Source organism: Charadrius vociferus, unplaced genomic scaffold, assembly GCF_000708025.1.
Source record: "Charadrius vociferus isolate BGI_N301 unplaced genomic scaffold, ASM70802v2 scaffold763, whole genome shotgun sequence".
NCBI classification, from domain to species: domain Eukaryota; kingdom Metazoa; phylum Chordata; class Aves; order Charadriiformes; family Charadriidae; genus Charadrius; species Charadrius vociferus.
Genome location: NW_009647685.1, coordinates 7,915 through 35,480, shown reverse-complemented (window position 1 = coordinate 35,480; position 27,566 = coordinate 7,915). Strand labels below are relative to the sequence as shown.

At 39.6% G+C, this 27,566-nt stretch overlaps 1 protein-coding gene across 1 annotated transcript in view; it reads right to left on the bottom strand.

Annotated features, from left to right (window-relative positions):
• Nucleotides 1–27,566, bottom strand: part of ASPG (asparaginase) — a 48,831-nt gene that overhangs the window by 18,113 nt on the left and 3,152 nt on the right. Inside the window, exons 4-11 of the mRNA XM_009881364.1 lie at nucleotides 21,646–21,775; nucleotides 17,975–18,086; nucleotides 14,954–15,079; nucleotides 13,467–13,550; nucleotides 12,287–12,413; nucleotides 5,403–5,515; nucleotides 3,802–3,987; nucleotides 704–817 (exon numbers count right to left, since the gene is read on the bottom strand). Of these exons, the coding sequence (XP_009879666.1) occupies nucleotides 704–817; nucleotides 3,802–3,987; nucleotides 5,403–5,515; nucleotides 12,287–12,413; nucleotides 13,467–13,550; nucleotides 14,954–15,079; nucleotides 17,975–18,086; nucleotides 21,646–21,775 (992 nt within the window). The remainder of the gene's footprint in view (nucleotides 1–703; nucleotides 818–3,801; nucleotides 3,988–5,402; nucleotides 5,516–12,286; nucleotides 12,414–13,466; nucleotides 13,551–14,953; nucleotides 15,080–17,974; nucleotides 18,087–21,645; nucleotides 21,776–27,566) is intronic.

Genomic DNA, 27,566 nt, shown 5'->3' with positions numbered 1-27,566 from the left:
TTCCTGCAGACTGCTGCTCCCCTATCTAATTCAGAGCTATATGTTCCTTGCATAAAAGGAACATGATACATAACTATATAATTTGAGGGAAAAAAGACTTGATGAAACACCAATGAACAGTAAGAACATTGTTAAAGGGGTTATGATTTTGAAATTAATTACAATTGGTTCTTAGAATAATTGTCTTTTCTTATGTATTTATAAAGTGTATCTCCTCTTAGAGAAGCAAAGTCTAACACTGTCATGAGTAATGTTGTAAAGGAAGAGGCTGTAGGCAATCGTTATTTTCAGATTAGTTTTTTGTGAATGAGTCTTGGATGAAATCTTTACCACACTAAGATCAATGACAAGATCTTTTCTGACTTCGGTAGGGTTGGGATTCTGTCGCTCATATGAATTTCCACATATGGTATTTTAGTACAGAAACATCCAAGGTAGACTACTACCATTTAAAGATGGCATTTTTATGGCTCAGTCATGGTCTTCACCTGACTTATGCAGAGAATTTTTTTCTCTCAATCTACATACATTCATTTGCCTAACAGTATTTTCCTTAAAGAAAAAAACCACGTGATGTTCACATTTTGGCTCTGGAACCAATCGCTTTTAAATTCAAGGGAGAAGCTCAAGGCATTCAGCTAAGCAGAAGCTAGCACAGCAGATGAGAAGCTAAAGCCTTTCAAGGTCACACTGAAATATTTACCTGCCTCTTCTCCTCCCAGCTAAGCTTACTCTTGCTGAGCGTGTATGACAGTTTAGTTAGGGCTGCCTCTGGTGTCATATCACCTCCAGGAATTATTCCAACATCAGCGAGAGTCTGAATAAAAAGGAATAATGATTCCAATTAGCATAACATTCAGAAATATCTGCGTGAACAGAAAATGTATATGAATGATGAGTAGCAACATAGAATACAGTATGCAGCCATGCCCCCACTCTCTTGCTCCTCCTACTGCCACTGTAATTTTTTGTAATTTTAGTTATCAAATACCAAGCAAATACTAGAGCCAGCTGAAAAAAGATGACTTTTACTTTAAATTCCTTTTCATGCAATAACATCGAAGAATTCACCAAAACACTTGCGACGGTCACTTACTGTGCTAAAAGGGAAAGGTTACAGGTCCATATCAGCTATCTGCAGAGTTGTCAGATTCCCTTTATTGAAAAGCTGTAGTTACTCCGTTTTAACCCAGTGGCATTTTGAACATTGCCAAGTAGGCTGTTCTCACACAGACATATTTACCATTCTTTTATGGGGCATTGCTTTGGATGAATTCCAGCACTACAGTGTGCTCACAGCAGGAGTGTTTTCAGATCCTTTCAGACTGCACTAGCAGTGTATGATTTAGAACATACAACTAAAATATCTAACTTACACAGTTTTAACAAGAACAACTGAAAAAGATGACCTTTTAACTTATCTTTCTGGTAGTTAAAAAAAAAATAAACTATCTGAACCAAAGCAAAAAGCAGAAAGACCTTTTTTATGGTCAGCAAGCCCTGTAAGTGTTCAGTGAGCAAGACAGCAAAGACAAAGGAGATTTCAGATCTCTTGTCACTAAATGGTACCTGGGCAAACACTTAGGCTTCTGTAAACCACAGATCATCATCTTTGCCATAATGTGATGCCTCGCAGTTAAGCATCTTGCAGTACGTTCTTTACACTGCATTTTACTTTTAAATACCTTGCATATAAACTTCAACTTCAAAACTTGTTGTGGCTTAACTAATATTTTTAGCAAGATACAGGGCCTTAATCAGCTCATTAACCCCCTCCGAGAGCCCCAGACTAACATTTTTAAAAGTCCCGTTAGAAAACATATGCAGAGAAGGTGAGAAATACTTTCTGTACTGCAGAGCTAGCCAAAGAACAGTTAGGGCTTTTTTGGCAGGTCTGAGAAAGAGGAGGAGGAAGGGATTTCCCAGCTTCCTTCCTATACCTGAAGTCCCTTCCATTATATGTTTCTACTGTGCAGAGGGATCAGAGGCCAGACATTCATTTAATTAAAACAAACAATTCAAGTGAAACCAGGGAGTCAGCTGACCTACCTGGCTAGCTTCAATGAGTAAAAAATGGCCTAGCCATATGCAAAGACCTGTGAAAGATTTTATTTAAAGGAAAATCAAAGGGAAGTTAACTTTACAGCAACTTTACTGCATTCACCCATGATACTTCCTCCACTGAGCAGTTCCTTATGAAAAGGAGAAGGCAACAAAAGAATAAGCATGAAGTAATTTTGTAGGACTTGGCTCTGCCAGTGTTCTCCGCAAAAGATGCCAAGAAAACAGGGCAGCCTCCACCAACGGATGCTGAAGCAACATAATACGTGCTCCATATAAAAAGTGGAAGCCAGAAGTGAACTGATTTCCACACAGCCTTACAGTGGGTCAGTAAGACCTGAGCAGAATTTTTCAATTCAGTATATCAACAGTCTGGATCAGAGTGCAAAAAGACATTTTAGAGGTGTCTACTTGGAGAATCTTTTAACCAGAGCATAGAAAAGGATTTTTTCTTCCTTCCATACATTTTAGCAGTTCATTTCAAGCAGAAAATCCCATAAAAGCTAGGCTTAATTTTCATGTTGTCTTTCAAATATGTTTTGTGTCTTTTATTGACTTAACTGCTTTCTTCCTTCCATGTGAACTGTTTTATATAATCTATGTATTCCTATCATATTTGCTACAGAGCACGGGATCTTTGCAGAAGTTCATACTTCTCAAAATAACTCCATTAAGTTATGCAAAAGTTTTACCAACACCCAAATGACTGCCCATATTAGAAAATACCGAGTTTGGATACTGAAGAGGTGGAAAGAAACACTTACAACCTCTTCTTCTTTCTTCTCAAAACAGACTATGTGTTCTTGAAGCAAATATAATATAAAAATGTGTCAAAAGCAATGTTAAAAGAGGCAGGTTTCAGCACCAGACTAGAGTATCTAGGTTTACCTCACAGTCGATGAAGAAGCTAGCTCTGCCAGATGGGTGATTGCTCCCAACAAAACCAGGTGTCTAAAACAGGGGGATGAGTCACCCCCTGGCAGTGCTTCTTGGCTATTTAATGGCTAGCCTTTTCATAAAGGCCAGTTAAACCAGCTTCCTTCACACTACCACATACAACACATACTCTTATATTGCTTTGACCTTCTATTAGTCCCAGTGATGTCATGTCTTCATACACAATTGAGAAACTCACTATAAAATGCCCTGAATATTAACAGTATCTACACAAAGTCTGCTTTAAGCTAACCTTCACTGTTTTCCATTCTGCAAGACAGACGCTTCCTTACATACTGTTCTCCAATCCCTCACTGAATTCAGTTGTACTTCCAGTCAAATTAAAAACTGGGATTTGGAATATTGCTTGGGTATACAGGCTTTCTTGATGTTCTTAGGTTGTAGCTAAGTAACTGCTAGCCTATCAAATACTACTTTATTTGATCACCTGACCTCAAAGCTAGCTCTTAACTCAGCGGAATCCCTTTGGGAGAGATACTAACGATCTAATGCAAGGTACCCTGGAGTGGTGCACATGACAAGAGCAAGCAATCACTAATTTGGAATTTGAGCTGACTGTTTCGACCATTCAGACTAGGAGTAACAGGATCTTGTTTGCAGATACATATTTAAATTCTCCCAGCTTAAGATTTTTCAGGTATAGTTATGTTATGAGCAATATCTTTACAGTTAATAAACCTGTTTTTTATACACTGCGACTACTAGAAGTGTACAATCAAGTTGTATCAGCGGGATGTTTCTTTTACACAGCAGCAGAGTCTGCAGTCATTGCACAACCCTTACCTGCCCTGTTGCATAGACCGTTTTAACAGACCCTCGCAAGCACTGCGTACAGTTTAGAATCACTACTTTTCGTTCGGCTGCTTTCTTCAGTTCTTCCAGCAAGTCTTCTCTGTTGTTTGGGGCATTGCCACTTCCATAAGTTTCAAGCACAATCCCCTCAATTGGAGGCTGAAGAAATGCTTTTACCTGTTTAAAAACAAGACAGGGAAGAGAAACAAAAGGTGTATTTAATTCACATTAAGATTTTCATGTACGGCACAGAGTTTTTAAAAATGGTCTTTTCCTGTTATAGTATTACAGGCTCTCAAGCCTTGCATCTTCTCATGCCCTTCTGTGCTCCCCATTTGCAATAACTGAGACTGTAGAATAAGCTTTTTAAAAAATGAGAATTTCACTCTTTATCTTCCTTTAAAATTCCTAGAGGGATAGATTTTAAAATCAACGATTTTCTACAGTCATGACCTCAATGTGAAAAAAGATCCTGTTTTTCAAGTGCCATTAACAGGCTATACTGTTGGACCATGGTGGAACAAAAAAGTACATTTACACTTATGAAATAAATGTAGTATTATTAATTGAGAGAGAGAGAGTGTCTCACCTTTCAGGAAAGAATATTCTCGGGAAGCCTGGAGTTTTTTAACTCAAACTCCAATTGATTTAACTCCAGGCAGAAAAAAAAGGAGGCACTAATACATTCTGGGCCAGTTGTTAATGAGGTAGCTATCGTGCCTCACTGTAAAAGAATGCCTAGCAAAGTCCTCTTCCTAGAAAGATGTATTTTAAACAACCTAGATGTTTTCTTGCTGATCACATATGCTAAATGCGATACACTGTAAGCCCCCATGAGGCTAACTATGCAGTTGGAGTTTTATTGCAGATATACCACCCCTCTGCCTTTCCATCTGTTTGTATTCACCTAAAAAGAATGGTAATGTAATTGAGGAGTACTGCTTAAACTACTAGATTCAATGTAAGATGGCAACAGCCACAAAAGACCTGTCAATTTAATGAAACTAGTATTAGACAAAAATTTAAAGACAAATCTACCTAAAACCACAGTTCTGCAAAAGAATTTCTGAAGGCCAAAAAATCCCGCTTCTCATTTTCAGCTCTGTATGAATGCTGATGGTCATGTTAACCATCACTGTGAGACAAAATGAACCTTAAAAAAGAAGCATGAGTTGTAGAAATAGTTACACTCCCCTCCACCCACCATCTTGTGTATTTTTTTACAAGATATCTATTAATATGCCTCCATATGCAGCAAGAGAGCATTTCCACGGTCACTGTAGCCTGCACCTGTCCAGAAAAGCACACTTGACCTATTTATGAGCCCTGATAAAGAATTAATTTTAAGTTTCAGAGCCCAGGCAGTTTAGAGAAAAGATCTGAAAAGCTTTTATCGATAGTTGATGGAATATGAAAATTGTCTTTGAATGCTCTGACATACCAAAAAACGTTTATCAGAAGAAGACAGATCCTTTCCCTTCCCTCCAAAACCCCAACCACTGCTACAACAATGCAGCTTCCCTGCTTCAGCTAACTAATCAAGCATTTGAGTATCACTTCACCCGCTTCCAAAATGAAGTGGTGACACTTACAGCAGCAGCGGTGATTCCTGGGAAGATTCGCAGAAGCCCAACATTCCTGTTCATATTGGTGTGAACTCGAAATTTCTTTTTGGTATTGGCTCTCCACACTGTTTCCCAGTTTACTGTTAAAGAGAAATGACCCTTTTAGTTTAATGTTAAGACACAATATTAAGTACACTTGTAGCCCTTCATACTTAAAACATTGTCTTTAAAACCGTTTCTTACGTAGGGGATTCATGAAAGACAACGTATTTTTCAAAAAGAGGAAATGAAGACCCATTTAAGACAGCAGCAATAGCAGCTGATCTAAAACACCTTACTTATTAGGTACCACGAAATATGTCTCCAAGGCCACATCCAGGTCAGGCTCAACTTTGTTATATTTTAGCTTTATTCCGAAATAGTCTAGATTCTGAGATAAATAAGTATAACTCATCAATATTTCTAAGTCAGTGCCCTTCAAGGAGATCCTTAACATGTATACTTCAATTTAATAGCATTTTATAGCAAAGACTTCTACAATGGATATTTTAGTTCAATGACCACTAGTGAACAGGATGATCTATCAGACACAAAGCTGTATACCTCTACTACAACATCTTCAAAAGAGAAGTCTGATAGCTGTGAAAAGCATCCAAGTACTAGACGTGATGGGTTCACAGTGTTGAACATATCCTGTTAGTGCCAACTCTCCCAGCTCAGAGCGGTCAGAAAGCCTCAACCAACAGAGCGTTGTACAAGTCGAGCACAGGCAAGATATTTACTTGTCACGCACTGACCTGAACTTCATTGTTAAGTAGTTGGCCTGACACCAGCCTGGATTCATGTTTAGAAAACAGACTTTCATCTTCCCAGACATTAAGAGATGACAAATGTAGTTACTGTTGCCGCTAATCACCTCCAGAGTTTATTAGGTAGTTACTAACGATTAAATAAAATAGCAAGGATTCAATTAACTCCGATTATACATTTAGAGCCAGAAGTCAGCTGTTTAACTAATAGTTTGTTTGTGTTGCATTATTAGAAGCCAAGTCATGCATTATTGATTTCAAAATTTTACTACTTCAGTGTAGGAGCGCAGCACTGGTAGGACTGATGGCTCTTACAAGGCAGCAGAAGAGGTTTAACAAGCAGTAGCCAACAGCTCAGACAATCATTCTTCAATGAAAGTAGACCATGCCGTAAAGTTACCTGTTTCCCCATCATGATTTAAGCTTTTTAGATTTTGGAGAAACTCCCAAGCAGCAAGACAGATAAAAGATCTGCATGCATAATACTGACTTGCTCTCAGCCATGTGGAGAGTTACTCACACCAATTACTGTTGCAATCTCTTGCAATCGGCAGACAGCCATGTGCAAGAAAATTCAGAGCACATTTAAAAGCCTCCATTGAAGCCTACTCTGTTGCCCCATTACCAGAGGTACGAAAAACTACACAATCCACTAAGTCAGGACAGAAAATAGCAGTCACCTATAAGACTTCATGAACTTGCCCTTCTTGTCATGGTGCCCTGTCAGCAGCTAGAGCCTCTGTACGCTTTTTCTTAAAAAACCACCATACGTCATTAAACAGGTCACAAGCAGTTGGCTTGGCATCATGTTTGTCCAACCAGCCACATTTTAGCATGTGGATTCCTATTGTCCCAGGAATGGGAGAACAGAAACATAGACAGTTTCTACAGTTTCTTTCTTTGTGCTAATTTGGCCATCGCGGTTCTGAAACCACCTGGTTGGTTTTAGTAGTTACTCAGTGTCCTGGTTTGAGGTAAAACAGAACCAATTTCGTTCAGTAACTTTGCTTCTTAGCTGGGCCTCTTCTAACTGAAATTAACAGCATATTGTTAGCCGATTTGGCATAAACCACAACACTCAAATAGCTCTCAAAGGCCTCCATGAGCTTTCCAGAGAGAGTTAAAGACCTGCAAGAGGTACATGGGTGAGCGTAGAAAGCCGTCCATTTGTTCTGCTTGAGGTTCATAGTCTAACCACGTTCACTCATAAGCACTGTGCTTTAAGAAGCATCAGTGTTTAGCAATAAATCCAGTCTTTTCAACCTTCTAACACACAGATTAATTCTTTAAAAGCAGCCTCCTTTATAAGAAGGGACAGCAATAAAATTATATCAGAGCTTTCTTTCCTTTATCCTCCATAAGCTAGGAGTCCCTGCCAAAACTTCACAAATGCATACTACTAAGTTTGGCAACTATCAGCATCCCTAGTGCCTGTAACGAACTTGAAGAATGAACTGAGGAAACCTGCCTTGGCATGGATCACTGAGATAATGCCAAAAGTAGAAGACCAAGGAGAGAGATCAGAGAATAGGTTCAGAAGTCAGACCTATACCAGGCCTATACCTGTACTCTTGGAGTACGCTCTACCAAATAACATATCATCTTCAAGATAAATGTAATGCATGCAGACATAGTACAGTGATGTAATTCCAAATTACATTTTAAAAAAAGAACTAAAGATTGTCCCTGAGTTAACATTCTCTTGGTCATGAACCTCGTCAGCCTGCATAATGTGCTCGGTACTGCAGACTCCACAGATGTCAGTTTTCCATTAGACAAATGAGTCTAAAAGGCAGAACAAAAGGCAAGTGTGATGCAAGAGCCAAAGACAAACAAATATACATAAAAGCGCAACTTCATCTCAGATTTATTCAGAACTCTGGTAAGCAAGGCTGAGTAACACGCAGGGAAAAAAAAAATTAGAACACACCCTTTGCATCTTCCATCTCAAAGATTACATCCCTAAAAAGGAAGAATATTTATGTCACATAGCTAAGTTCAAGCATCTTCGTCGTTGTGAATAAATCAGCTGTCTTGCAGCCTATAGTGATACCACACAGCAATCTCCTTAAGTATGAAACTCACGTACAAGCAGGTGAAGTACAAAAAGCTGTATATATTGGTGTTCATAACAGCTTTTTATCCTATGGATAAGAGTGACTAATTAGAGATACTCAGTTTTGGCACAACATAGTAAACAGTAAGCTGTTCTGACTCGGATGGCCTGTGCTTGTAAAGAGTTTAACTGATACAGTGCACTGCATTATGTAAATATGGATACAGAGCTGAGGGACAAACATAAGCTAGCTACTGGTCTTGCACAGAAGAAAGTTTTTAAAGCAATGTACATAAAAGAAAGATGTAATGGCTATTTATATACTGTATCTAAAATGGCTTGGGGTAGAAAAGATTGCATTAGTGAAGGAGACTGCATTCAAGATACTAAGGCCTTTTGTTTATTCTTCCAAACAAAACCATCACATAAACAATACTCTGCTATTTCCAATCTCCCCCTCCCTACTAAACACTACAGCTTTTAAAATTACAGCTCAAAAATACATCCTTATTTAATTCAGCTTTATTCACACACACATACACACACACAGAGAACTATAGTGATAGGGTTGGTGCAGAAAAGAGATCAACCTCACTTAAAAATAAAAGAGAGAAGCAGCTCTAAACAGTCTAGAAAGCAGCAAATCCCCCCTCCCCCTCGCCTTTTTTTTAAACAGTGCCTATGCCACGATGCAGGTTTCAACTTATAATGGGAGAGCAGCAACTAAGAGCGACACCTCCCTTAGGAGTGGTGACTGAACTCCGAGTTATGAAATCAAACAAGAAATACAGCTTTTTGTGATTGCGGAGCTCCAGACAAACAGCAAGGCTTTCTTCTCATCCTTCTCTGCAGGGCTACGGGCGAGCCCTACCATTATATAAGCTGCCCCGGCGTTCATTACCATCCGCGGCAGCAGCCAAGGGGTGGGGAGAGCAGGCCAACCTATGGGTGCAAATTCCCGAAGGAGGCAGACAAACACAGACCCCCTTTTTTGGCAGTTTGTTATAAAACAATCAGCACACACCTTTTGAAATGAATATTTAAATTGAATGGTGTCGTTGCAAGAATCGACATGCCTACTTACAAGGGAGTGGGGGGACCAAAAGCACTTCAGTGAAGAGAGCTGGCATTTGCCTTAACACATAAATGACTTGGTCTTTTTACTATAAATAAACAGAACTGCCAAGCAAGACACAGACGTGGCCAGTGACGAATAGCTTCTCTCTAAGGAGACTGGTGGGTAGATGAGCCCAAAAGTGCCTTCTAATCTGCTGCTGCACCACATCTGCATGCAGTCACATGGGCTCTGTTCATCCCCTACACAAGTTATGTTTCTCATCGTACGGTCCTGTACATGTGCACCACTCCCAGAAGTTACATGCATGTGTGATGAAGAAAGTCCAGCCATGGTAACAAAGCAAGTTTCATATTTGCTTCATTAGGACAATAGAGAGCAGAGGAGAATAATCAGTTATGAAACATACTGAGACTCTTCGCACATTTCAAGTTAAATAGTCCTCCTTGTCTCTCTTCCTTTCAAAATATGAGAAATAAGGCAAGGCCTTTTATTTGATAAACTTTAGGATCTTAGAAATATTTTTGGTTTTCCTACATATGCCATTTCATACAGAGATTTCTGATTCTGCTACAAAAGCATTTCCCATCAGTGTTAGGTTTCTCACTCATCTGAGGAGTTTGCTAGAATTTTTCACTTCTTACATGAATTTCTTGTGTTAAATTAAAAGTCTTGAGGAAGCAAACACACTTGCTTCTCTAAAACTGGATAACAGATAACTCTTCGGTGTTGCTAACACTGTTAAGGATCTGACCTAGAACACAGCCAGCTGATCAGAAATCCACTGGGAGCCTCATCTGAAGGGGGAACAGGGTGAAAAATGGATATAAAAAACAAAGAGAGCTGCAGCTAGGGTATGGAAGGGAAGAGGACTAAGCTGCTTCTTCTCCTCTCTAGCTCTGAGGCAGATCATTGCTTTTAAATGGTATGCCAAGCCTCAAACATCATGTCCTCTCCTCATTCCTATGTACCAACCCATGATCCCACTCCCTCCATCCTGTCACCTCTCTCCCCTCTGCTTCTCTGGAATTTTCATTCCCAGCTTTGTTAGAATTGGGAAGCCTGAGGACGAGTTTCTGCACATGGGTAACTCCACTTGGCATCCTCAGGCTGCTCTCAATAATGCTGAAGCAGCAAGAGTCAGCCCTGTCTACAGGAGGATTAAGACATATTATACAAAGTTGTTTGGGAAAAAAAATAAAAAAAGTTAAAAGGTGCTAGATTTGTTTGGTTTGTTTTTAAAAGCCCAGGTGGTTCCTTGTCTCCACAAAAGCTTCATACGAGGCTTGTACAACCAAACTCAAGGGAGACAGACGTGTTTCAAACAATTACTTTGGACAAAATAAAGCAGCACTAGTAGATTGCCCATACTACAAACTATGTTTTTTCAAAATGAAACAATCCTTCAATACTGACACCGTCATCTTGGATAAATGGTGCTACCCTAACTGGGTAATCAACTGAAACTAATAAAAATAGAGCCTATCACACCATCAGTTTTTAAATCAGAAATCCCCGCTGATCTCAATGGAGCATTCTACTGAAAAGATAATGGGACCCAATACGGGCCAAGGGAAGTACTTAATAACTTTCTCATTTTTCTACTTTAGACAGGGAATCACAAAACAGTTCATTCAAATCCAAGAGAGAAATAGCATGCAATTTGCAGCTTGATTCCATTATTGATCAGTCAGTAAACGGAATTTATTTATACCTTATTTGATGCAGTTCATAAAAATCCAAGAAAGAAGATTCTCCCCAATTTACTGCAACAATCAACTGACAGCCCTTCTGTTGATTTCACATACACCATATTTGACACAGCATAGTAATACAACAGTGGCAGACTCTCTACCTGAAAGATGTCTTATGGACCACTACAGTATTTCACAAGTTTCCTCATTCTGTCACTGGCTGCCACAAACATCGCACTTTGATCCTCAAACTTTGTAAAGCCACTCCCAGTCATTAGGTGGAAGGGATAAGTTAATTTTTCCAAATTGCAGACTGCCTCTCTCTCTAGTAGTAGAAAGCATTCAGAATGGCACACTGCATGGCACTGGGCTACAGCTCCTACTGCCACTAATGGCACCTAGCAGAAGAATTCGGGAACCCCCTCCTATTTCCTGCTTTTGGAAATAATGGAAATTGTCACCAAGTCCTCCTCCTTTTTAATATACCTAGCCTATCCAAAAGCAGCTCACATAACGTTTTATTTTTTTTTAACTGTCCTTTAGTACACTTTTTGGCAATTTCTCATTTGGCTAGACTCCAAATGTGTCTCTCTTCTCCCCTCTCCGAAGGAAGGGTTCCATCTATCCAAGAACAGACATCAGCACGTTAACGACTTTGCAAACAGTTACTGAAATCTTCATGTAGTTTTTCCTCTCCTTAAAAAACAGACATACAGAAATTATAGGGAGTCTGAGTAACTTCGGGGGAAAAAAATTACACACAAAGCATATTCTAGGTCTGCTGTTTTCAGCATGCTTGCAGTTTAGATGGGTCCTAAACATCCAGTAAAACATCTTACACAATGACATGCATCAAACAGAGAATCTGTTGAAGCTGCAAGTACTCTACAATGACTCTTTTGCCTGATTTCGCAGCCCAGCATGGTCACTAATGAGATTAAACTCTTTGTTCTTTCAGTCCTCACTCCCTCATTTTTATCTTCAGAGCAAGCATTTTCATGACACAGGGGCAAGCAACATTCCCTCTGGTTACTCTGGATCTTTAGTCAAAGTCAATCTAGCTCACTTCAATAGATAAATGCAGTTGAATCACAAATTCTCAGTCTTACTAATATTTAAACAGTTTCAGAGCAGATGAAGTGGAGTCAAGCTACAGGGCTTTCAAAGATATTTGAGTTTTAAAACAGCATTTCAACTACATAGGCACAGATTCTTTTCAGCTAGAGTTATATTGCATGTGGCATAAATTACAAGGCTTAAGAGATGATGTTGCTTACTTGTAATATCAACCTCAGCATTTGCAAGTGGAGGCAGGTTAGGTGAGGAAAAGGCATTGAAACTCCCAGCATCCACCTTAGTCACCCTATTTCCCCTGTACAGTTTATTATAAAAATACAGGCACACCTGCAAGACAAGTAAAGAAACAGGTCTATGAATAAGCCAGTAATTAAAAGATTCAGTAGATAAATACTGCAGTCTGTCCTTTATAAAGCGTTTTCTAAATCTTTAAAGCAACTCAGAGGCTTGTAGATGTTTACAACTCTTACCCTTTCAAAAAAGAGTTGGCACATTTGTCACACATTGGTTTAAGAATTTAAGAACAAAACAAGTTAAGAGCTAACTACTTTCATAATCCTCTCATGAGGCACAGTCTACGAGACAGCAAATTTGCCCGAGCCCACTTCAGATATAAAGGAAAGAAACAGTGTGGACTTTTTAAGTAAGTTCATCAGTTATATCTAAATTCAGAGTCCAAAACCTTAACAAAAGGCCTAGAGAAAATGAGGATAACTTTCAAAAGAGTTACAACACATAAATAATTAGGTTCCTTCTCAAGTCCCTTAAAGTTTGTCGACTGGAATTTGAAGGAAAATAGATACCTCGAAGTTGTTATTAGTTATTAATTTCTTAGCCAGTCAGCTATTGCTGTTGTTTTATGAGAACTAGCTTTGGGAGTATGGCAGAAGTGAAATGGGGTGTAACCTGACCAGTTTTCTCTCTGATTTTTGGGCTGCACAGCACCAACATCTTTAAATGCAGGGTGCTGAGACCATGGAGGTATTTCCATGTCCGTTAGGTATATCATCCTCGAAACTTTAGCCTTCAGGAACTAGAGATAGAAGACACTCCTACCAGTTCTAGAGCAACTTTAGAACTTCAAAGTAATTTTCAGTTAAAAACCTGACTTCCAAGTGTTTCAGATCCCACATATTTGCAAGGGAACCTCTAATTTCAAGTCTGCAGACTTGATAGTCTTTCTATATGGGCAAAATGGGATATGACTCCTGAGAAAACGGCACATCCTTTGCCGTGCAAGTGCCTGTTACCTCAGCGGAATTCATTTATCTTCCTGCTTAAGTGCAATTGCTTACTGCCTAATGGATATTTTGAGTAAGCATGTGTCCTGTCTACAGGGAGGAAAGCAGCTTCTGAGACAGTCTTCATAGGCAAACTGACCTCAGGAATCACGAACTGCCCAGCAAAGAGCAGTGCCCCCAGAAGGTTGGCTCGGCCGTCATTCTGCAGCTCATAGATGGGCACCTGGAGAGCAGAGACTGAAATTACACCCTATCCCTTATGTAAAGCCTACACAGCAGAAAAAAAAAGAGTCCAACTTATGCAATACAAATACATGAATACTCTATGTAACAATGATTTATGACAAATAAAGTTTCCTTCTTCATCCAAACTATTTTAGACTGCAGCAGATGGCAGGGTTTCCCTCTATGCTCAACAGACTTTTAAAATTTAAGTGCTCAAAAGCTAATATAGAGATGATTCTGGTGTGATTAAGCAGATTAAAAGACTGATTCAGGAAAACTATCAAAAATATAAAGTAGGCATAGTTAAAGTGACTGAGCATGGGAGAAGTGATTGTACAGAGGAAAAGCCCCAGATCATACAGAACTGCCTCTATGGGCTTCATAACCTACAGAAAAGGACAAGATTAAACCCAGAAATTTGGTTTGCTGAGTGATGACTTCCATGCCTTTTCAGATTGCCTCGTTATTAACAGAGAGTCAGAGCTCCTTTCAGCAATGAAAAAAAATCACACGCTCTGTTGCTAGATCATATGTCAGGCTGATCTCCAAGCAATAAAGCCAAAAAGAAAGTAAAACCTTGAATGTGATGTATCACAACTAGACTGCCCCACGTCAAGACAGTAAGTGGGAGACTACTCCTTCCTAGACTTTTGTATTTTGACTTCAAATAGACCACATGTGAAAGGGAAGTTATGAGATGGGGGAGGGGAATTTTACAGTGCGAGGTTTCATCTCTCTTTTGTGATTAGAGCTGTATTTTACGCTCAAGCAAGCTATTCTAGTAAGACAATCCCTCCCCCTCAGACAATATGCAAAGGGCTGATCTTCAGCTACAAGAATGACAATTAACAAATGTAGTCTTCAGAGGAAAGGAAACAGACCATGTTAGCTGCTTTGTGGAACAGAAATGATCAAAAATGCATCTAATGCTTAGAGATTACTAAAAAAATTATAAAGAATGCAACGAGTAACATAAGACAGGATAACAACTGATGAGGTAAAAAATAATAAGCTTCAGGGCTTTAAAAGAAAAAAAGACAGCTAACAACCAGCAGCCACCTGAGACTGGAAAGATGCTTCTCTTATAAACCGATTAATACACAATGGCCAATGACAGGCTCTTATATCTTTCTCTGAAGCATCTGGCCCCAGCCATAATGAACTACTGGTCTGATTTGGTACAGAGTTGTGAAGTCATTAATGATAAAATTATGGGGCAGATCCTCAGCTGGTGAGCCTGTCAGTTCTCACTGATATCTATCAGCACTGTGACCATTCACCCCGGCCAGAGGCCCACCCTGCACTACCAAACTATACAGTGATAACCAGGATATTACCTAGTTTTGCATATAAAAACCAAGAATGAGGCTCCTGACTTCAACTTCAGATTAAGTCCATTACCTGAGATCCTGTCAGAACAACAGTTTTACCCAGGTTCTCACACATGAAGGATAAGGCTGAAGCTGTGTAGGCCATGGTATCAGTGCCATGAAGGATAACAAAACCATCATACTTTTCATAGTGCTCCTGGAGGTGGAGAGACAGTTTTCACATTGTTAGAGCAATGCACTGGCATCAGCAAGTGACGTACATCTTGCATTACATTCACTGATGCAAGCAAGAGCATAATACTTTACAGGGTACTACACGCATAATTCCTCCTAAAGTTATCCTGTTTTCAGTTTAAATACAATTAATGGTTAATAGGACACTAAGCACTAGAGCCAGTAATTCTAATTATGGAACAGTCAAAGAGATTCTTCTATGGATACATATTAATGCAGCATTTTTAAACCAGAAGACTGCTAATTAAGAAAAGCTTAGCAATGGCTTTAAACAGGAATGTTAACATATGCAAATTAGTCGTATAGTCTGATTTCTTGTTGCCGCTTTTACTTTAGGGATTACACCATTTACAGGAACAGATTAGGCAAACCAAGGCTATCATAACATATAGAAAAAACAGTCCGTTTAATCCAGGTGGCAGACAGGCAAATTGCCAGTGTAAGAGTGCCCTCTTCTGTTAAAAGTCATCCTTTCTGTAGCAGTATGGGACTTCAGCAGCTGAAAGAGGTGAAGAGACGTCTTGTTCTTTAATGTGCATACACTTTCTGGTTTTTGAGAAGTCCCTTAGACTATACAGATGCAAAACAGCACTTTATAATAACTTTAGTTTACATACAGTTCCACACAGGAGGTTTTTTAATGCAAAGCCATGAATCGCACAGCTCATCCTGTTGGAACAAAGTCATCTGTTGGCTTTTGGAGGAAAACCAAATTGGTTCCTCTTATTTGAAGAGTGATGCACATAGTGAACACTGCAGTGAGAGGCACTGATGTCTCTGATGTAATCTGGTAACATGGAAAGGATTACATAGAAGTCTAAGCAGATACATGAAGTGCCAGCATGAGGAAAAAAAAGGGGGTTTGCCATAGAATTAAATGAGATTTCTTTTTAATTACACTTCTTATGCTACAGTAGGCACACATTCTTGGCATCTCCTGATAATAAGGTAGGTCACCTCCAAACTCACCTGCAGATTTCTACTTGTTCTTTTGCTATTTCTTCATTCATACTCGTGCCTACGTGTTGCTGCCTACTGGAAATTTCCGTGGATTTCTGCTTATTTCTAACAAGTTAGCCAACAGAACAACAGTGAGCCTTGCAAGATCTTTCTGTACGCCAAACTATAGTGTGGTGCAAACAGCATGCTGCGTTTATTCACCAATGCAGTAACAGGATAAGTCAGTTTGAAGAAGGGCTAAAGTCACAGAAATAGCCACTTGTCCTCTCTAACTGAATCGGTATGCTCACAAATATTTTCAGCCTTATGAACCTTATTAGATGCAAAAGAACATAGCTCGGTTTAACCTTCATAACATAAAAGATCAGGCTGAAAATTAAGGAGATATCTCACAGAAACATCTTAGAACATTTCAGTCTGGAAAGTCACCAGCATGCTACAGCTGTGCCAAGTACGTGTCCAAGATGAACACAAAGTGGCAGTGTGTCTATACACAGTTAAAGGCTGGGGTTTTTTTTTCCCTTCTCAGCACTTTTCACTTGGATTACATGTACTGGATATTTGTATGTACAGAGTAGCCACATTCTGTGTACAAGGAAGAAGCAGTTTTTGAGCTCAGGAGTTTTAATAAAACTGATGTCCCACGAAGGAAGAAAGGTAACTTCTCTCCTGTTCAGCATGGCATTGCCTTCTTTGTGTTACTCTACTTTCAGCCCTGGGCTTTTCCCAGCTGCATCCCTGCGCCATTCTACAAGCTGTCCACCTATACAACAGCTCTGTCTCTTCTCTGCCCCGGCAAGACGCATTCCACAGGAGGAGCATCATCCCTAGTTTGGTGGTTTCAGGATTAGAGGACCTAAAGTTGAAAGACTGTTACCTGAATCTTCAGCATCGTTCCCTGCGTTATTATACTGTTCTCATGCATTGCTACAGCTTGGTTGAAGAAGGAAATTTCCACTATAAAGCCCACTATCGCAGAGAGAGCAGGAGTGGAAGAGCAGTATCTTACTAGGTCCATGGTCATTTATCTCTAACAGCTATGTATGAATTCTTGGTGTGAAGTATTTGAAATGTTTCGCATTTCTTCTCTCTTAAAAGCACACAGCTAAGTTAAGACATGGGGACAGGAGCAGAGAAATGCAGATGTAATGAATGTTTCTATATATGCAGAAATATCTAGGGCTTTAAACATTTCCCAGTGTGGGAAACCTAACCATGATTGATAGCATTTTTTATACTGGTTGCAAAGCCAAAGCTAGTCAAGTCCATCTGTGTCCAGAGTAAGAAAGGCATAAAGACATGAAATTTTTTTCTATGTCAATAGCCGACTATTAAGCTATTTAAACATTCAAATGATGTGTAACTAAGCAACCTTCAGTTAAGTTACTTACACCTAAGGATTTTATTCAACATTTTTGGACAGTGAACTTAAGTCAACATTTTAGAACATATCAACATACATATGACATGCCTTATTCAATCATAGCTGAAATTTTCCTATTTATTTTCTTGTACAGAATTATGACATGGCTTGTCATTGGAAGAACTATATAACTTCAATGAGTTTGCAACATTTTCAAAAGGAAAAAAAAATTCAGCAAGCCTTGCAAGCATAGTACTTGTTACTTTGCAAGTAACTAAGCAAGGTACATAACATTTACATTTTAAATAAACAAATATAGAATCATGGAATGGTTAGAGTTTGAAGGGACCTTAAAGATCATCTAGTTCCAAATCCCCTGCCATGGGCAAGGACACCTTCTGCTAGACCATATATATGTGTGTGTATATATATAGCACTACTGAATGGTTTTCATCTTGCTAAGTATACTAGATATAATGCTGGTTTAGTTTAAGCAACAAGTGAATTCTTATCCCACACCATAGTACATAGTACCTCAAGTTTCTTTGCAATTTTGGCCCAGTCCTCTGGTGTCATGTTGGAAGAATCAAGCAGCGGTGAGAGCTCCAGGATCGTATAAAAAATTCTTTTGTTTTGCTTAGAGACACTATGAAGAAAGAGAATTGGGAAAAAAAATTCTTAGAGCTAATATCAGCTCATCACTTCTGATTTTTTGTCTAAATCAGTAGTTTTCACTCTTTTCCTCCCCATCCCCCAAGTCTATGGCAAAAAAATGGTCTTAAATTTTGAACATTAAGTTCCAAGTTTAGAAGTTTATAGCTTGATGTGGTTTAAAATACTAATCCCTAAATTTAATTTAATAATAAACATAATTTGGGAGGTGGAGAGCGGCTGGCAAAACTAAAGACAGAAAAGAAGAACCCAGACTTACTTTGTTTAAGTTTGGAACTGAGTTCTAACAGAAGTCCATATGAAGCCTTAAGGTTTAAAAATGCTTCATAAGCTATTGAGAAGAATCTATACAGCTCTCAAGGTTTATAGGGGGTCAACAGAAGAGTTGCACCAACTTTTTTATCCTTTGATAAATATAAATAGATACTCTTTCCTGACACAAAGGGCATCATCTCTTTAGAGTCTTATGGCTGGGATTCATTGTTGTGGCCTTTAGAAGATCCACTCTTCTCGGTTTCTCTGATTTCAGATTTCAGAAAAAAAATCAGAAAATTCAGAAAAAATTCTCTTGGTTAGTTAAGATCTTCAAGTAAACTGTTGCCTTTGCTAGTAATAGGCTAACTTTGTAAAACCCCAGTCCCAGCCTATTAGGCCTGTTGACATCTTGTTATGAAAGTTTGCTTCATGGTACCAGGTGTCTTTTGTTATGATGTGGAGTTCAAGCATGTGATAATAGCAAAGACCTTAGAATAGTGACATAGGTTGAAAACAGAGGCCTCATGAATATAAACAACTCACTGGCAATCAATTATTGGCCACTGAACACATGCAACCTTGATAGCTGGGAAAAGACTGCTCTAAGTACAATAAAAACAAGAAAAAGCAACAATGCAAAGGAAAAAAAAAAAAAAAAGAAACCCAAAACCAAACCAAACCAAAAAGGAACAGTCAAGCAATAGGATAAAATACCTGTGGGGCTGAGGAATGTAACACTTTCAAACATCATGCAGTGTGTAGCCCAGCAGATGGATACCAAAGATTAACAAGTGTCTAGACACTCAAACATCTTACAAGAGAACACAATCCCAAATTTGGAGGGGACTTATCAAAGGCAATGATGGCTATGGAATCACAGTGGGACTGTCCTAGCTCTTAGCATGCTGTCTGCTCTCCCTGCCTCCAAAGAACATGGGTCTCCCTTTCTCCACCTGCCTATCTCAAGAGATTTGACTCTTCAAAGACCTTGGATTTGCCAGCCAAATGGGCTGCATACAGAGCATGTGGTTTACCCCACAAAACATGCTCATTTCTCCACATTAACTTTCTAACCTCTCAGAATAAAGTCAACTGCATATAAATTCAACTTGGCAGTTAAGATTTGGGGTAATAAAAGAACGCTACTTACAAATATTTTCTGCTACCTTCCTGAAGCTTGGAAGAGGACAGAATATCCACCATTCTCACCCATTCTTACATTAATTGGAATATGTTCTTATTTAGCAATGCAATGGCCAACAAGCAGCTAACAAAGAACTGCTAGTGCAGCTCTACCCTTCCTACTCGCTCTTCCAGGCAGAGCCATCCAGAGCAGGACCATCTTTAGAGCACTCTCAAACCTTTCCCACTGCCCAAGGATGATGGAAAGTTCTTTGCCAGCTGTAACTGAGATAGATACTTCAACATTTACATCAGAAGACAGTCAAAGGCTATAGAAAAGACCAGGATACTGCATGGATGTGTAGAAGTTCCAGAAATAAGATGCTTAGAGCAGAGAAAAGTTGATTACCTTCCCTCAGCATTTGCAATAGTGTTTTGTTCCCGCTTGCTATTCTTGTATATACTTATAGCAATATAAAATATGCAAAGCCTAGAGTCAATTATCAATTCATCAGCTAATAAAATCTGCAGACCCCTTCCCCTTATGAACCCTGTAAGACAGTTGCGTACAGCAGAGAGAGCATTTGAACAATGTGTCATTTTCATTCATAACCAACTGACATACTGTACCTAAGAAGTTAGACTTCTTATGAAAAAATGCCTTGTTGGATATCACATTTACACATGCTAAGAGTAACTTTGGAAGCCAGTTGAAAATGTGTGAAAAGAAAGCTTCCCTGAGGGAGGGGAACAGAGACCAGCCTAGTCTATGACTTTTGATGCCCCTCTCTAAAAAGAGATCATATCGTTCCTCTTACATTGAGGTTATCACAAAGATAAACAAAGTTCACAAAATACTATTTTCTCCCCTCAGAAACACACAATATTTCTCAACTGCCTAGTTAAAATATCACTCGGCTAGCACAAAAGAGAAAATGGCAAATTGCCATGACTAACCTCCAGAAACAGCACTCAGCAGTGCCAGAAAAACAAGACAAGATTGCTTTTTAAACCTCAGGTTTTGATGTGAATGATTGTTCTAAGCTTTTCTGTTCTTCATGGAAAAGATGTGCTAGGAGAAGTATATTTAGGACTTAAATGGGTATATTAGTGTAGTTTTGTTATATTTCAAATCCCTTAAAGTATCTAAAAGTTGTTCTGTTACAAGAACAGTATTGTAAAAGAGCTCTGTTTTTCTTAGTATAACCATCATATTTAACACAAACTGTATGTCCGCATCAATAGTACTGTACCGGGAGCCCATTTCTTTTCCCTTTACCCCTTTTCCTGCCATTTGCCTTTTAAGCAGTTACTTTTAAAAGCTTTACATAGAGACAAAATAGAAAGAAAGTAATAATATAGACAAAATAGAAAGAAAGTAATAAACCTTACTTTTTTTTTGTCTTCATTTTCTCCTTGAAGATTAAAGAATATCCATTTTTACTCTTATAACAAAACAGCTATAGTCCCATTTATTTTTGAATGCCTGCGTAAAATCATCTTTTGTGCAAAGTTAACATGTTTACAGGGGTACAGTCATTCATCACAGCTGGGGAATATCGCAAATTAGCATACTGCCCTCTAAATAAAACCTATAAGCTTATTAATCATTGCCCAACAGTTAAGAAGTGATGCAGATTAATTATAAGCCCATTGCTTATTATCATAATGTTGCATAAATTTGGCAAAGACAATCAGCTTTTCAGGTTTTTTAAAAACAGAAGGCCTGCAGAATTAAAGCATGAGGCCTATTCACAGATGCATTAATTAGATGCTGCTTTCTCAGACATATGCTGAAGATAATTCACACAGAGCTGTATCTACAGTTTTCTTAGTTTCTATAGAATATCCGTATGTTTGCACAGTAAGAAATTAATATCCAAAACAAGAAAAAGATGCAGGACTAAGCTTCCCAGAATGGTTACTTGTTGCCTAATTTTAAAGTCATTTCCCAAGCAGTTCTAAGACACTTCATTGTAAATATATCAAAACAGACATTTTCTATCGTGCCAGACATAGTAGGCTTTTTCCTTTTAAGTCAATATAAGCATTTTGGCTAATCTCATAATGGATTTTTCACATTAAATGTTTGGAGATGTAATTATCTGAAAATTAACACAAACTTCCTCCCCTCCCCCCCCCGAAAATGTACTTACGGGAGCACCAATGTGTTATCTGGAAATTCATGGAAGTTATTCATTTTTGTTTCCTGGGCATATGCCTCATCATGCAGCATTGGCATCGTTTTCAAGCTGCTTACTAATTTATTGGCCTCAGGAGCAAGTCCTTAAAAATAAAAAGTAAAGGAAGTAAATAAAGGAGCAGGGATGGAATGAAGCAAGTGGCACAGTAAAGAGGGAAAAAGTCAAGTTACACAGCTGTTTGTCCATCCTTCCAAACTACATTTAAACAGTCTATTGCCAGTTTAAGAATGTGAAAACTGAATATAACCAATAAATCTCCATGCAGTTATTCTTTTCTTGACTTGAAATAAATGAATCCTTTATTTAAGAGAAATAATGTTACTGATCTCTTCCATATCAACTATTTATGATTTACCTATTTTTAATTGTTGCTTGTGTGCAAATACCCACCAGCAGTAAGGGCAGGAAGCCAATTTTTGCAACTATAGCAAAAAGCTACTACTCTCTTATACATTTGCCCTACCTATTCTCTACCTAGTGGCAGAAGACTTACAAAACACTAAGCATTATTTTGTACTATAAAGTTGTGATATTTTAACCTAAGCTTCTTAGCCTGCAGCAGTATTGGCACAAACAGCAAGGTACTAAGTACTGTATGGGAAAGCTGTATTGTATGTCTCGCTGTTAATGACGATAGTGTTTCCCCAGAGGAAAGAAAAAAATGAGAAAGCTAAAACAAACCCCACAGTAGGTATTGAGCACTGACAGATATAGACAAAGATCTGTGTGTGTACACACACACACACACACACACACAAAGACAGAGAAACCTCAGTTTCCCATAAGTCTTAACTACATGCTCTAATCACTCTCTCTTGAATAGGTACTTTCCACCAGCAGGTTTAGGACTGAACATCTCAGTTGGCAACAGGCAGAGAAGGTGCATAAGCTGCTGAATAGAAAAAGTCTAAAGAGCGGATTCATCTTAAGCTCTGTTCACCCTCTCCCTACCCGAGATGTTCTTCTCTCTGTGGCGGGGGCCCTGAAATGCTTCAGGCTTAAGTTCATTTACTGTTTGCTGGATCTGCAGTTGTCCTGGTTGCAACCAGGCATTTCAAATGCCATTCTCTGTTAGACAGAAAGGCACCTAAATTTTTGATGTTACCAGCCTCAGTATCATAGAACTGAGTTCATTTGTGAATCTAACTTGATACTCGTCTCCCAATACCCTGTTTCAGGAAGGACAGCAACAGTCCTGGTGTCCAGACTCAGAAGTCACCCTGTTTTTCTTAAGTCTGATTTTTTGAGATGTTTTTCATTCAAGGAACTTCTGTCAGAGGTACATCCTTCTGGACTTCAAGATTCTACTGGTGTTACTGTCCAGTTCAGTCGAACCTCAGTGAATGTTTTATACCACCTGTTCAGATCACAAACTCTCGAACCTCATTATTCTACTTCTGCTAGTTCTAGTTATTCCTAGTTTAAGGCCAGGTAAATCTCTCCTACTTCCTACTTATTGTTTGTTTAAAAGCAGTTCTCATCCAAGTTAGCATCTGGTTTGTTGGTTTGGGTTTTGTTTTTTTTTTTTTTTGTTTCCCTTTCAAACAGCAATGTTTATTCAAAATACTCCAAAACACAGAAAGTATTTTAAATAGTATTTCTATCTTTTTCCATTTACTTTCCAAACTGATGGAAAAATCCTTAAGAACTCTCTAATCTCCCTCCTGGCTTGCCTTAAACGAAGCAGCAGGCCCCTTCATAGCCAACTTTCTCACAGGAGGGCAACAGCATTTGAGTGGATTTGTCTGGATTCCTGCCAGAATACTTTGTGTTACAAAATATACTTAACACCCTTTCAAGCTTTGGATGTTTCCTTCATTCAGCTATAATCCCCGCTTTTCCTGTTAAGGATGTTCCTAGCTTAGTCGCAAATGGCCACTTCTGCTGTGCTTGGGCATAGAGTCATTTTGGCTCTGAAGTGCAGCCTAGTTTCAAGTGTTTTCTGGGTGTTTTGTGATTATTCTTCCATTTGTCCAGTGCTCATCTTGCTCTGAATATTGACAATGGATTAGACTGTTTATTTTTTGTATTTGGCCCAGGAACCAGAGAGCCGATGTACCTTAATATTCTTAAATCCCCTCTCTATAAATGGCAGTTCCTCACCTCTTAATCACAAATCTGTCAGGATTTTTCTGTAATTGCTTGCACTGAACTTAAAACTTTTTTTTTTAAGACATTCTGCAGATCCATCCAAGATGACCCACTTACAACCTATACAGTCCCCTAAACGCTTCCAGGTTTAGCAGTGTTTTCTGGTTTATGGCTTCCAGAAGCAAACACGGGGGAACTCAAGTGCAACTGTTTTAAGAACACTTCTACTTTATTATGCACGGAAAACATCTTTTGTGAGCCAAGCTTGTTAACCAAGTATTTGAAGCAACTTCACCCCTGCAGAGAAGAGGCAGGCTGTGCAACTTGTCCAAACTGCTCTCATCAACTTCTGTCCCTTCCCTCTTTAGCTGGCCAACCCCGGCATCACAAAGCAGACAGGCAAAGGCAGAACAGCAAACAAGCAACTGTGGCCGAGGAGAACAAGCATGGTTCTGTCACATCTACAACGCAGGACTCTGCTTTTCACTCTGGTGCTATAGATAAGACAGCGATTGCTACTTGCCAACCATGATATGCTGTAATCTGTGCTGCAGCAGAGAGCAGGGAGCTGAAAAACTCTGATGCAGCTGTGTCAGTGGGGCTCTGCACCCAAGAAACCACAGACACTGGGGAGAAGGAGCGTACTGTACATCAACATGCTGAAGTTATCATCCCCAATCCTAATAAACTCTCCATGCTGGGGAATACAAAGGACTTCGCTAAACCAGTTTTTACCTATAGGAATATCAATACAAATAACACATACATCTACGGTGCCAGATCCCAAAAGTAATGACTACGTTTTGCAAAGGCAGAGAAGCAGAAAGTATTCTCCAAAATACTCATTTCTGCAGCTGTAGAATTCGGAGCTTTCAGAAGTGAGCTGCATAGGTTTCAAACAGAAAAAGGTTTGGACTACAGCAGCCAGTCCTTTGGCGGTCTAGTACATCAAGAAAATACACATAATTAACTAAGTTACCCAGGCAGGCTCTATTCCATAATCAGTAATCTTTCTGAGGTGATTTAGCTTAGTTCTACTTGTATTTGTTGGGTGGGTTTTTTTCTTAATATTTCCGGTAAAAGCTAGGAAAGAGACCCAGCACACAAGCCCGAGGAAAAGATCTTCCTGAAGGCACCAGCCGGGAGGAACATCAGCACAAACTCAACGCTAATATTAGTTTCATAGTAACCTCACTAAGGAGTGCAGCAAGATTCTCTTTCTGAAATGAGCTACTGATAACCCAAAAGAGCCCATGGTAGGAGAAAATAAGTAAGAGGAAGAAATTTTTAAAATGCACTCAAATGGATTATTTGACAGCAAAAACATGAATACTGAGAGAGTCTGCAACCGAGTCTGGTTGTGACCCAACTCACACAAAGAGAAACAGGCTATCCATCCTCTGAAAATGCCTCCTGCACAGGTAACCTGTAGCTGTGCAGAAAGTCCAACAGGTCCAAGACAAGCTGGAGTTGCCACACATGCACAGGTCAACTGCAGAACCCGTGCAGGAGGTTTACAATCAGGTACCATGATGATAAAGAATTGCTCCATGCATGCACGAGCCCAGGGAATGTGATTGTGTCAGTCTTGTACATGGGGACAGTTCTGCACAGGAATATATTCCTTTACAGAACACATTAGGCCTATCAAAATAGTCTCATTTTAAAAATGAAACCATCTTCTCCCAGCAACTGGAAAGGCTGTAGAACAGCTTGTAACACTAGATAGAAATTAGTTAGGTAGAAACCTGGCTTGATCTCTTCACTTTGAGCAGTTGTTGCTCTGAAAGGTTTCATGCAGTTCAAGGAAGCTACTTCCATTCACCTTGCTTGAAATAAAGCACTTCTAGTTCTAGGTATGGTTGTAAACAGGCACTTTCTATCCATTGATTCATAAAAGAAATGAGCATCTATTGCTTTTTTCCTTTGAAGCATGCTGCCTTTCCCATGCCCTTTCACCACCCTCTGTCTGAACACTAAAGACTGCCAAATATTCTGAAAGAGGTGCTCTGGCTGCTCTGCTGCTAGATCTGTGTATGAAAAGCAGGTTGAAACCCTCACCAGGATGTAACAAGGCAGCATCATTGGATCAAAACAGTTAGATTGTTTGCACATGCTTTAATGATTGACACTTGTTAAGCAAAAGGAAAAAAAGAAAGGCATACAAGATGAGCAGAGGTTATAGAGTTCATTTATAACAGAAAGAGACATGATTTTAGTTTATTTGCTTAAAAAGGTGTTTGGGAAGCTGAAACGATAGAAGTAGGATGTTATTTTAGTATAAATAATGCAGACAGAGAGAGGAAAGTCACCACATGTCATTTGAAATATACTTTTTTTCCCTTTACAACTTTGACTGATTAAACACAAAGATGACAGCCATAAAAAACAAAGCAGAACAACCCCTTAAACTGTCTTCCCTACAATAATAAAGACCTCTTCCCATCTTCTGAGGAGGTATACGTATTAGAAAAAAAAAATCTAGTCTAAAAAGCTCTGAGGTGAAGTCCCAAGTATTTTAATCCTACAAATGAGCAGCTGAGATGGTATTTCAGGCAGGGACTTGAAATTCTGTAGTAAGGAACACAAGTACCCACACTTCTGAACCTAGACAGACACAGCCTCTGGAATCCCTGGGATGCTTCACTGCCTCACAAGTGAGGGAGGAAGGAAACTGACTAGATTTTCATCAAAATTGTACTGCCTCCTTCTCTCGGCCACCCCGGTACATTACTCTCTTCCCTCTTATACCAATGTTGGTAAATGCACAGCTCTGCAGCAAGTCAGACCTGGCTGAAATCTGTTCTTTTCCCTGGACACTTTAGTTGGGTGATGCTTCTGGCATCCCTCAGGATCTGTGCCTACTGAGTGAGGGTCTAGTGGTGCTTAAGTACCACTCCAACCAGCTTCTGGACCAGGGGCCAGGGGGAGGAGTTTGGTGAGTTTAGGCACCTACCTGCTGACATTTAGGGGCATCTGAAAACACACAGCATAAACCTGTAGGTACCCAAGAAGCTTTCAGGTAAAATGCAGGCAGTATACTGAGATGTCTCAGAGTTCAATTTTGGATTAAATATTTTTCAGCTGGTGGGAGGGGGTTTGGCATGTCTAGCCTTTTCATCAACCTAAGCCTCGCTCTCCCTCGGTAAGGTAAAGCAGAACCCTTCAGTGGTTTCTTGAAGGAAGTCAAGAGCTGGTAGGAGACCGGCAGAAGCCTGCCCAGAGGCAAGTGAGCACAGATGCTGCATCTGATCTCGCTTGTCATGACACTTGGCAGCACGTACGCTGCCACACTTGCATCAGCTGTGTCTGTCAGGTCACCACTTGAAAATCCTTGACGTGGCCACCACCTCCACCAACCCATTTTTGGGATTGTGAGGCACATGCTCTCTGGTTAGCCTAGGACAGTGGCATTTTTTCGAGCTTTAAAAAAAAAAAGACTGCATGACTAGTACAATTAAGCTGGTTTCATTTTCAGTGCGCGAAGGAGGGGAGAAAGGACTCATACTTCAGGAAACACGTTGTCCTCTGCCCAAACCCGCGCTCAACTAGCTGTGAGGCTCACTTGTCAGAAGGATGCCCATCAGCTAAGCCACCCAAAATAACCGGCCGGTGGGAGGAGAGGCTGAGGTGAAGGCGCACGCCCTCCCGGCGCTGCTCGGACCCGTTCGCAGCAACCCGGGGTTGCCGAACCCCTGAGCCGCGCCGGGCAGAGCTCCCACCAAAGGGCGGCTGTCACTTAAGGAAGCGACCGCCTCCAAGCCCTTCGGCGGCCGCGACGA